At 57.1% G+C, this 12,307-nt stretch overlaps 1 protein-coding gene across 1 annotated transcript; it reads left to right on the top strand.

Annotated features, from left to right (window-relative positions):
• Nucleotides 1-6,784: 6,784 nt before the first annotated feature.
• On the top strand, nt 6,785-8,592 carry N0V89_008000 (uncharacterized protein; the record flags this gene model as incomplete). Its single annotated transcript, XM_056216759.1, has 4 exons — nt 6,785-6,884; nt 6,939-6,991; nt 7,047-8,020; nt 8,091-8,592. The coding sequence occupies 4 exons, from the start codon at nt 6,785-6,787 to the stop codon at nt 8,590-8,592; spliced, it is 1,629 nt and encodes a 542-aa protein (XP_056068315.1).
• Between the last annotated feature and the right edge of the window lie 3,715 nt (nt 8,593-12,307).

Here is a 12,307-nt window from a genome sequence, read left to right as displayed (position 1 = left end):
TTTTACGCGGTGCGAGAGGCGTTCGAGCGTTTACCCTCGGTTACGACATTAATCGAGCTTTAACCGGCCTATGGGAGCATCTCGTTTGCTTGATTTACCAGAAATTCATGCTCAACGCCTGCTCGCATACGAGTGTAGGATCGAGAAAGTTTGTAGATTTAAGCGGAACGTACGCAGCCCGGGTATGTGGATGTGTGTACCTGCCGAGTTCACATGGTTGATATGATGGCCATTGAGCACGTATCGCGGACGGAAACATACATAGTAGGATGCAATGCGCCGATCCTGGCTGCGAATCAATCCCAAGAAGGACAATGTTGATTGCAGACGAGACCTCCGGAAACGCGGAGAAGGCGTAGGGCAAGACAGTTTGACCGCGTGACTGCACATCCACAGTTGCCTCGTTGCGGCCAAAAGGCTGATGTCGGTAGTTGCTGGCTAGGGCGCTCCACGTTGCACCAAGGTTGGGGGCTTCCGCCCCGTAAGCTAAGCACAAGCACCACCAGACCAGGGACTTGGGGAAGTGGGTGAGGAACCGTGAACGGGTCGACACGATGGATGTTCGCCTCGGCCCTCACCGTTTCTTCGGTGCTTAGCAGGTATACAGTTAGACTCGATGGAAAGGTAAGCAATGTATCGCAAATCAGTACCATCTCACCGATGGTCGTGGCATGTGATCGTGATGATCAGGGATAACATGAGACGGTGAAGGTCGATGCACCGAGGAGGGGGACGCTAGACTGGGGAGTGATGCGGACAATCTGGGGTTGTGGGAACGGAGGAGACGGAATGCTGCCGGTATGGGCGAAGCTTGGCCGAGCGTGCTGATGTGGGACCGCACGGCATGAGACTGATGGGGTCTGTTATGGAACTTGGATGGATGAGACCGCAGGTGGAGGTGGCTACGGGCATGAGGAAGTTATTCCTGGTCTCAAGTCGTGCGTCAAAGTCACCACTGGCTGGCGTGACCCAGCTCAGTGATGCCTAGAAAGCGAAAGGTCTTGAAAGAGAGCGTCGGAGACGAATACTCTAGGCGTTGCGGACGGGATGGCGAGATTTGGCCGGTTGAAATGGATAATTTACCCTGACCGAGGAGGAGAGATTCGGCTCGGAAGCGATTAGTGAGTGCGGGATGGGCCGAAAACTTCATTACTCGGGCCGTGGGCGATCAGATGACAGGAATGACGAGGCAGGGAGGTTTCTTGAAGGATTTAGTTGCTGACCCAAGCATTACTATCTATAACAAGTGAACTGGCCTGTTGTATTGACAACTGAGAACCGCTGACCGCAGCGAACGGTAAGTTCGTCGGAGAACCAGGTGTTGGGGCGTTCACCGCACTGCCAGATCGAGCAGACCCTTGAGCACCGTTCGGTTTCACACTCGAGAAAACCGAACGGTAGGCTGCAAGATGATGCAGCAGTTCGTGTATGTTTCGTGTGACAAGGCAGCTGAGGCTGATCCGATGGTTTGGTACTCCGTAATGACAGCCTGTAAGCGTAGGCTATGCTGGCCGTTGGTCGTCGCAATTAATATCGAAGCGCAGCGCAAGCCTCAACGCTGACCACCCTGCCACCCTGCGGACGTTGAAATAAACTGCCGATCTGAAACCCTTCGAGAAGACGTGCATACAAGAAGACACAGGATCTAGCACGAGCTGTCCATCTGACTGGTAAGCACGCAGTGTCACCAACGCCAAAAACAGCGCGATAATTGGAAGTTATTCAACGTATTGAAAGATGTGGCTTCCGACTGTCAACGAATTCTTGCTGGTGAAACCTTGAGGGTGTTGACCGCCTCTGGCATGGGGTCCTGATATGTCCCCGTAAATGGCCAGAACGAGAAAGTCCGTCGCCGCACGGCAGGACCTTCTCGAAGCATTGTCGTATCTCCGCTACTACCGCAGCGGCGTGCGAGCTTCCAATCCAAGCCTAGGGATTGAAGGAATAGGAAGGTAAGGCTGTAGCAGGTACTGGTGGAGGTCGGCGAAGGATAACCATCCCACGTTCTTGTCCCGAGCACATGTTAGTGGTGAAGGTTCAAGACGCGAGCCGTGTCGGAGAACACGTTGTACCCCACCTGCGGTTCGTGGAAATGGTTGCTGGGCAGCGATAAGCACGTGGGGGATGGATAGCTGGAGCCGTCGCGTTCTCCACAACGCACAGACATGAGCACATGAGCACACAACCCTGAAATGCAACATGAATCTCGAGGGATGTTGTTGGCTCGTCGCTTACTCCGCGACAGAAGAAAGATTCGGGCTTGGTCCCAGCAATCACGGACAAACGAAAAACAAAAACCCCCAGCACGTGGGCATCTTCTATGCTGTCCGGAAGCGAGATGCTCCTTGTCTGACCCCATTGGCCTCAACGCCCGCGTTCGTTTTAGTCGTGTTCATCCTTAGCAAATATATCGAGTCAATTGCGCGCACGGGCTGAACAGTGCTCAGAATGGCCTGCGGATGCAATGTTTGAGTGCTTCAGGTGGGTCGTCCCGGAGCCATGAAAGCGGAATCGACTTGCTGCCTGTGTGTGCTTGGTGGCTCCCGATACGGGCAGCCGACGATCCTTGGCGCTCGCGGCCACGCGAGCAATGGGGGTCGAGCGCCCGAGGCTGTGGCATGGGAACGTGCTAATTGCATTGCGTCGGAAGCCCTCCGCGATGCCGCGACATTGTTCTTTTAGGCGTTCAAGCGAAGCGCTTAATTGCGAGAGTCATGGCTTCCAAATCTCCAACACGAATCGTCAGCAATCAAGGATGAAAGAAGAAACCGCGGAAGTCAGCATCGTCTTCCCCCCGCGCACTAAAGAGTCAGAAGCTCGGAGATGGACGTGAACGGAAGGATCTCATCCCACCTGGGCAAGGGAGGCTGGGTCCTCATTTGGCAACGGCCGCCTAACTTCGGTAGATGCATGCGCGAGGCTTTCTCAATACAGCACCGAGGCCGCTTCGACCTGCGCTGAAGTGAAACGCTCCGCAGTACTGTGATCAACTTGCATCCAAGGAGCCTGAGATGAGCTGTGTGCTGTAAGATGTGCGGTGAAGGAAACGGTTTCACTGTGCAACCGAAGCTCCATTTGATGACACCCAACCTAACAGCAAGCGCGTTGCGGTACGGTTCTGACGGGAGAACAACGGGAATGAAGGGAGCCCCCGCGTAGGAGGGGAGCCGTGGACGCATGCCACCTTGGAGTCCCGCGATTGGTGATGGGCCCCAAGACGATAGCCACGCGATTCGTGCAGCGGCAGGCTCGCCAGAGACCCGTTCCCGAAGCGGTCAAGCAGAACGCCAGAACCACAATGCCGGGTACACGCGCGGAGCCAAGTGTCCGGTGGTGTGGCACACGCTCACGCCGCCTTCGTGGGTGCGCTGTGCTCCCCATGCTCAGCTGCCAGCTTCGCGGGGTGACATCCAGAGTACTGCTTCGAAGGCGGAGCCTTTCCATTTCTCAGAACCGTGTGACGTAACATACCGTGCGTAGGGTTTAGGTCTGGGAACGCATACTAGCAGTAGTTCTGCATCTTGGTGACGCTCAGGCTGCGCCAGCATTTGCGTAGCGTACATGTACCGATGTACCTTCTGCGAGGCCTCTTTTGCACGGCCCGTTGCGTCCAGGATGAGTCCAGAAGCGTACCGTCCCCGGGATCAGTGTTGCTCCCGTCCATCCAAGCAAATCCTGATGCGGGTGAGATGAGCACCGCGTTCGTATTCTTTGGCTGAAAGATTTATTACAAGCCACGTCGTATGAGACAGGAAAAGCAAACATTGCTGACGCCACGCAGCAACCAAGCTTCTTACGATGCAGCGATAGCATCTTCCATGAAGTTGTACGGATATCGAACTCACATCTGTATGGTGCAGAGTTCCTGCTGGCCCGGCAGATGTGAAAGACTCCGACCGGGAGCATTTGGGATGCACATTGTACTGAGTGGTGGAAAGTCATCCTGTGCTCCGCTTGCGTGCTTTGCTGGCTGGGTTGCACAAAGCAAAGTCGTTTGTTCTACGCCAAAGCTCCATCGTGGCTGTCCTACCTTCGGATTGGCCTTTGTAGCTGAAGACGCCGCTCTTCTTGTCTTTGATACGTGCTGATCTCTGAGACAAACGGGATCTCCGGCGGCAAGGATGGATAGAAAGTGACTAGAAGAGAAGGGTGCTCCACTGAAATATCCTTTGATCTTGCATGCATGCGTATCGGCTCTCTTGGGATCGAATGAAGATTTGTACGAGCTCAGATTGGAGCACCGAATATAAGTCTGCAACATGTGGGATACGGCAATGCGACGCGCTCGTTTTGAGACATTGGACTGAGGTCAGATGGGAAGACGGGGATTTTCGTAGACAGCAGCCCTACGCTCCCATTCGTCACGCAGGCGCCCGCGACTGGCTGAAATTGAGGGGTGGATGTGGCTTGGCCTCGACAGAACGACAGCGCCTGGGGCTGTGGTGGAAGGTGTCCAGCCCGGGTATTTGTGGGATTGTGGGGAAGATGGCACTCGATTGTTGTACCGGATTGTCGGTCCGTGAAACAAGGCAGCAAGTCTTTGACTTGTCACGAGCTCTGGTACACGGGAGCCGCGAAGTTCAAACCGCCCTTGGTCATATCGCAGAGATGGAGTAAAAGTGAACGTGACATTGCCGTGGATAGATGCGTTGTGTAATTTTGGCATGGCGCGTGGTGGAGGCCTCATGTTCAGGAACTTTGAGCCTGGAACATGGTAGCGATCGTCAAATGCACGGGGAGAGACAACGGGTCGAATGCCACGCTGTACCGCAAGTATTGGCGGTAGGTCGTGATCTTGAATTGTACAACGCATGAAACCGGCTATCACGCCGCATGTAGGGAAGAGGGACGGTTGCACATGAGACTTGTGCGGCATGGTGATTCGACGCAGGAACGCAGATGACCTCGAGCGACCGACTTGTAGACAGTCGACGTAACACGTTTACTTTGTCGCGAGTAACAAGTTGATGGCAATCAGGCACGAAGGTAACTCTCGATCTGGATCTGTGACGATCGCAGGCAGGGCTTGGCAAGGACAGCGCAGAGATGGCTAGATGTCGCGATGATGTCCAGCTCTGGAACCTGGCCAACAATGGCATGCTGCAAGAGTCAGGACGGTAGGCTAGGACGTGCGAGGCGTGCTCATGCGGAAGATGATGAGGGTGCTATTCGTCCCTTTGCCGCTTCAAGCCTGCTTCGAGGGTTCAGAGGGCAAAACGAAGTCTCCGCTGCTGCGACTGGAACTGGCCGAGCGGAGTATCTTCTGGTCGAGGCAGTGGCGAAAGCGGCCTTCCCAAAGCAGGGTGTCACCGGCACGCGCAGAGGCTGTTGTTTTTGGCCGGCGGCGGCGGAAAAAACAGAGGACCATGTGACGCCTCACGCTGCGAGCGGAGCGTTTCGTTTAGCACCCTAAACGGAGAGATGCATCGTGACAGCTGAGAACGAGGCTCGCGGGTCGGGCCAAAGTAGGGAGGCGCTTGTCGAGGAGCCGTTTGAGCAATGACGGGCCTGGAGTGTGCGAGACGCTGGGCAGCAGGCGCAGGGCTCACGATCCAGGGCCCGGTGTAGCTAGCCCGGCAGTGTCGAGTACTGCCGACGAGGCGACCGTGGACGACCCATCTGGCTAGCAGACGCAGGGATGCCGGATGAAGCAAAAGCGCGGCTGGACTCGCGCCGCCGAGGTCACATGAAGACGGATTGTTTACGATACGCTGACTCAGGCGACTGACACTGCAAGATTACCGGTAACGCTCTGGGATGGATGGACAAGGACCGGGCCCGCTGCGTCCACGATGCTAACGCCGGGGTCGACTTCGGCATGGTGCTGCACACGCTCGGAAGTGCCCTCATGCCCTCAGAGAGAGAGCAGGAGCATGGTCAGGATGGCACGATGGCACAAAGACATGGTCGTCGGCGACGGGCAGTCAGCACGAGCTGCAAGGCCTGGTCCTGGTAGTCTGGCAGCGTCTCAGCGAGTCAGCCCGTGTGCCCCGGCGGTTCTGGAAAGGATCGCGCTCGGACAGGTGGTCATCATGTGCTGCCTCTCCCCACGCCCAGACGTTTGAGAGCCAACAGTCGAGCAGGGGTGCGATGCGCATGGGCAGCCACGCGGAGACGGTCAGAAAGCGGTGGCGAGCGCCCGGGATGGGCGCGAGTCTGAGTGTGATGCTGCACGCACTTCGGCGGCTGAGCGACACGAGGCAGGAAAGACGCTCGACGGGCGTTGGCTGGCCGCTGGCAATTGGCAATACTGAAGGCTTTGCGTCGGCGAGTGGGCGTTGCTAGCGGCATGTACTTGTGGTAGCATTGCTAAAGGGCAGTCATCGGGCGAGCTCCGGCCTACAAGGAGCTGGGCCTGGCGGCATGAGGCGTTTATGGTGACAGGGGGTCTTCCGTAGGGACGGGCCATCTCTTTTGGGCCTGTAGGCGGTCCAGGGCGTGCCCACCATTTATTATCGCCCCGACCTGCTCGCTTCGTGGGTCTGCCATTCTGGATACTATATACACTGCTGCTGCACCACTCCACCGCGGACCTGCACCTGCCCTGCCCGCCCGCTGCACCTTCCCAAGGTCGCTCACAACAACACGCACGTCCATACACACCTATATCCTCGACATTCTTCTCTATGTGCGTCGCCGCCCGGTAGCAGCCAGGCGCTTGATCGTCGAGCCCGCAGCCGATCTCCCTGACGCAATCTCGTCGACGTCGACGAAAGCGGACGCACCCCCCCAACAACACATCATAGCCACGACGCCCGCCGCAATCACGGCGCCCCACGCAAACATGCCTCTGCACGCTACGCGCCCCATTGTGCGCGTCGAGCACGGCTCCGTGCACACCATCGAGACGCGCAATGCCGAGAACCTGTTCGGCCTGTGGTCTGGTATGTGGGCTTCTTCGGCGCGTCCTTTGCCTGCCACTGACACGCTGCTTCTAGTCTTCAAACAGTGCTCCCCAGCCATGGAGGACGGCAAGCGCTACGAAAACATGGTGAGTCGCCCTGCGAGGCGCAAGCCATCTGAGACAGCCGTTGACAATGATGCAGGCATGGAGAGTCTGGTCGAGAGAAACCTTCTGCTGCCAGCCCGATAACCTAGCCTCCTCGCGGTGGTCGTTTGAGTCCAAAAACGCTGTAGACGAAGTGCCAGAGCTCTCCTCGAGCATAGCTTCCGACGACTCTGCAGCAGAGAGTGCCACCACTGCGACGACCCGCTCCAACTCGTCATCGCGACCGGATCTACGCCGCTACGATTCTGCCACCAGCCAGGCCCGCGGCAAGCACATTGCTCCAATCGACCTGGAGAAGGTCGTAAACTCCATCCAGGAGAAGAAGGCTCTCTCGCCGCTCTCGCCGCTACCGCCACAGCTCGCCCAGCCCATTGCGCAGGAAACGCCGAGAAAACCCGTAGAAGAGACCATCACCACGCCTCGCCCCTCTTCGCCGCCTCCGACTGCCCGTATGATTCCTGAGTCATCTACTTCGACAGTTGCCACCGCTATGGGTAGCGACCCAATGAGCCCGACGGTGGGCTCGGATGTCAGCACCTCTACCGATCTTAGCGCTCACAGCGTCGTCCATGGTTTCGATCCGAGCAGGATATCTACCTCTGTCCGATCCAGCACTAACCTGAACCCTACACCGATCCTCAAATCCAGCTTCATCTCCAAGCCGCCCCCTTCCAAGGCTGAGCCGGTACGAAAGAAGGCACCCGTATTTACCCTAGGCGGTTCGTCCGACGAGGACAACAGCAGCTCTCTCGAGGCCTACTCACTCGCAAAGCGTAGCTCGCTCTCCGATAGTATCCACAAGGCCGGCCTCGTCCGCAAGAACCTGTCCTTCAACAACCAAGTGACCACCCGTATGATCCACGACGTCACCTCCGAGGAGAGCGAAGAGGCGATCGAAAGCGAATCTGAAGTAGACTCCGACGACAATGCGATCGAGGAAGAGGATTCAGACGGGGAGTGGGAAGACGACAACGACGACAGCGCGGTCGCCAGTGTGGACGAGAGGCCCATGTTCCAACGAGTCGATTCCAAGCCCAACCTTGTCTCACGCCGTTCCCTACTTACCACGATGATGCACCAGGGGAGACCGCGCCCAAGCCCTCCAGAACGCAGCATCTCGCTCTACACCCGCGATTCGACGCTCTCGCACCTCTACTCCCAATGGGCCATCTACCGGCAACTCACCCCAAGAAGACACCGGTCTCATGATGAGGCAACAGGTCACACGGTCAAAGCCCATCATCATGACTACCACCAATGCACACCCTCCGGCGCTCTCACCGCGCACTACGCGTCGTAATATGCTGCAGACGGAGCTGACTGCATCGTTACGCTCAAATCTTTTGTGGGAGAGACAGCAGAAGAACGCTACCACCAATGCGGTGAACAAACGAGCTCAGAGCGCAGTGTCTATGCCAGCAATGCGCCGAGCTGCGACGACCAACGACTTCAAGGGTTTACAAGCGCAAGCGCATCAAAACAACTTGATCAAGGCTGCCACTCACCGGGAAGCAGCTAAAAACAACTCGTATAACGATTACTTCGACCAAGGCCTCCAAGAGTACCATCAGAAGGGATGGTAGAGTGGCCTTTTCTTTCACCAACTGCACATTCAGCGGCATTATGGAGCAGCATTCGGGCACTGGCGTTTTTTTTTGGGGGGGATTTCTATATGCTGGGCCGTCCGTCAGGTTTTCTGGACGGCCACGCGCGGGTAATGTTCCCCAAAAACCTTTTGATACCATAGGGCATTGAGTATGCCTACGAGGCTACGAGTTTCCTTCCTTCTCTTCATGACGTCGGACAACGGGCGGTTCTTTCGGCTACAAGATATGTCAAGGCTCACGCCTGGGTGTCTGGGTCTGGCTTGTACGTCGACCCACGCTGCATGCACCTGTCTGTACTATTACCTGCATTGTACTTTTATCATTGGCCCGGTGGGGTCAGTATACCCTAGGATCCAGGGTACAGACGACGATAGCATTACCTCATGGGAGGGAGAGCAGGTAATGGGCTTAGCTAGCTAATGCCGTAAAAGCGGACAGTTTACACATGATTGCGCACATGGTTCCTTCCCATTGCAGTGACGGCGATAGTGATGGCAACGTGAATTGATACTAAATTAGAGCTACTGCCGGTGAGAGGATGCACGACCCCCACCTCACCTTCTGCTCTAGATGACGGCACCCGGGGACTCACCTCCCAACAAACGCAAGGGGGGATGGGCGAACAGGCTGTGTTTGGCAGGCCTCTTACCGCTCTTCTGAAGCGTGCCTCGAAATGGGTGTGTGAGAGGCGCTTATGCATGTTGTGCTGTAGCTCGGGCCACTGGCGCAAGCACGCTGTGAGCAGTGCGAGCAGCTCAGACTCAGACTGCCGGCTTCACTGCATTGTTTCCGCATCTGCCGCAGGTGCTCGTTGTGTCACTCTATCGTGGTGATGGGCATGTCTCGGTTCGTGGCTGGCCCGCGGGTCGGCACTTCGCGCAGGTGGATGGATGGAGCCGATGAGGGCATGGCATGTCTGCGCACAGGCTCGACACGGTGGGAAGTTCCCTCGGGCCGGCTTCCTGTGCGCCGTCGCCCGCGCTGCCTGCCCTGTGAGCGTGCCTGGATGGACATGTCACGTCACGTAGAGATTGACGCTGGCTGCCCTCGTGAGAGTGTTTCGCATTGCGCAGCGCTCCGTGCATGTTGTGATCGCCGCTCGAGACTCGAGAGGTGCAGCGCGTTCAGCCTTATGAGTCAGGCGCTTGCGTTCACAAGTTGGACCTGTCTTGAAGCAAGCACTGGCTGGATGGAGAAGGCTCGTCGTCGCAGCACGCGAGACATGACTACGCAACCGGCGAGGCGAGTAAGATGTCGCTGTTAGGTCAGAGAGGGTGACGAGATACGGCACGCCTGGCGGGAGGCGCCTTGCTTCCCTTCTAAGTTCTCACCTGTGCCAGTCCCCGTCCGTCTCCAGGTTTGCCGCGCACCTGACCGACGCGGAGCCACGACGCTCTTCCCCAGCCCATGCCATGCCATGCCATCCCATCGCATCACATCATGGCATCTCCCGCCTCGTCTCGTCTCGTCTCATCGCCCAGACTACCCCGGACTCGACTCAACTCAGCCCAGCCCCCATCAACCCAACGCATCCCTCTCATCTCATCTCTCCTTTGTACTTCCCTGCTCCCATGTCACACGCCGCCCACCACAAACCTCATCCCTGGCGGGTGCCTGGCTGCGCCGACGCCTCTCCCAGAGCCGGTGATATCGCGGTGATGCGCTGGCACTGCTAGCTCGATGCGCGCGCGCAGATGACCTTCGTTCTTCTCCACGCTGGGCCGTGCGCCTCCTCAGCCTCACCTGTCCCCGCTCCGCCACCTGCCCGCCCCGGCGCATAGCTACCACTGCCCTCGTACCTCGGGACAGGCATTATGATCACGCTGCGGAGCGGTATCTCCATACGGTATGTAGACTCGCGGGGGCGAGTGGATAACACGGAGGATTACACACCGCACCACTCGCGCCATGCAGCCGGCCGGCCCCCGCGTGGACACGTCGTCACGAGCAACGGCCGGATTCGTTTTGTAACTTTTGTTTTGATAAACATACATGCAAAGGCTATGCTATGCTATTCTCGTCCGTCTGGGTACTTTTCCTTGAAGCGCGAGGTGCGCTGAAACACCACGGCACGATACTCGAGGCCCTTTGTCCTGGTTGCCGATCTATCGGCTGCAAGGGTGCTGTACAGCGAAGCAGAGGCACTCCGATTGTGGCGTGCAGCATGGGAGCGGGAGAGCTTCCCATTGAGCGGCGGGGAGACGACGTGCTTATTCGATACTTGGGCTGCGTGGTGGACTGCAGGCGGTGAGGTTGTTGAGTACGCGCGCAGGGTGGCGTTGGGGTATATGGTAGGGCTATACATACGAGTAGGGAGCGTTGACCGGATAGGGATCACTTGACTGATCATGTTCGTGAGATGCAAGCGCATCTGTAAGGCTGATGTGCTGGCTAGGGTACGACTGACTCCCGGGTTTCGAACAGTCAGGAGGTTGATCTACCCTCTGGGCGGTAAACAGACGGATACAGGCATTACATTACAACCTGTTCGTTTCGATAGTCAGGACTGTCTCCTAGCCTGGTGTTGGCTGGAGACGGCATGTCTGTCGACCCCAGCAGCCTCCGTGCTTGTTACACATTTGTTCATCATCTTTATTCTCCAGCTCTCGAGAGTCTAGCGCCCGCGGGGAGCACTGTCTTTGACGTTGACGCGTGCAACACCGGACAAGACCTTTATATTTCCACCATACAGCATCGATGAGATCTAACACCAGATTATGAAAACGGAAGCACGGGAATAAGAGTGTCGCCATGACGAACTTCATAGACATCACTGGGTCAACGGACCGGCGCGCTTCCAGTCAAAGCCAGACCCTGAGCCACCTCGACGAATTGACCCCATTGCAAGAGCTACCGCACAAGATCGCCAACTACTGCGTTGTTGAAGGTCCAAAAGCAGTGCAGTGCGTAGCTCTACCAGCTCCGCTCCTCCCCACCCCCCGCTGGCCATTACCCCGACATCTCGCCTTCCAGATTGCCGCACACAAGGTGAAAACACTACGCCGCGGGATGACGCCCTCCTTACGACCTGGTTCGGAAAACCACACCTAGTGAACCACACACGACACTCCATCCAACGTCTCGGTAGACCTCATCAAGATCATGTGGCTGCCACGTTTCTTGCGCGATGCCTTAGGCCTAACGCCCACACTCTAGATATGCTAGCGTACCAGCTGTTTCCAATCCCCACTAGAACGACTGGGGAAGTGCTTCCACGCCCGCCGGCTGTCTACTTATACGCAGTGATGACGGAGCGGAGAGCAGCGACGAGGTATCGAGCGGTACTCAATAGCCACGGCTTTCAATGTTGCGACCATCAGATCGTGCACGCCTTCGCGGATGCACACCGATTTCCTAATCAGGACTGTTTCTTCTCTGAACTGAAAGACGTGCGCACCAGTCCGGTCACTTCACTACCCGCCGCTAGACTCTCCGCACGCGGAGAAGATTCCACGGTTCGGTCGACATCTGACGTCGCTGGCTTGGGGCCCTGAGCAGTCCAACCCGCAGATGGTATTTAGTACGGTTTGTTAACGGTTCTGTATCCACGTGGCTTTCAGGGTGCCTAGGTGCGAACACCGAGGATTTTGTGGTAGGCTCGGTGGCTCGCTCGATCGTGAGATGCTTGCACCAGTGTGCGCGAGGGAGTTCTATCGTGAGCTAGCGGCAGGCGTATACCCCGCATTGTATA

This window comes from Didymosphaeria variabile (genome assembly GCF_027946475.1).
Source record: "Didymosphaeria variabile strain IMI 356815 chromosome Unknown scaffold_6, whole genome shotgun sequence".
Classification (NCBI taxonomy): Eukaryota; Fungi; Ascomycota; class Dothideomycetes; order Pleosporales; family Didymosphaeriaceae; genus Didymosphaeria; species Didymosphaeria variabile.
This window is presented reverse-complemented; position numbering and strand designations above follow the sequence as displayed.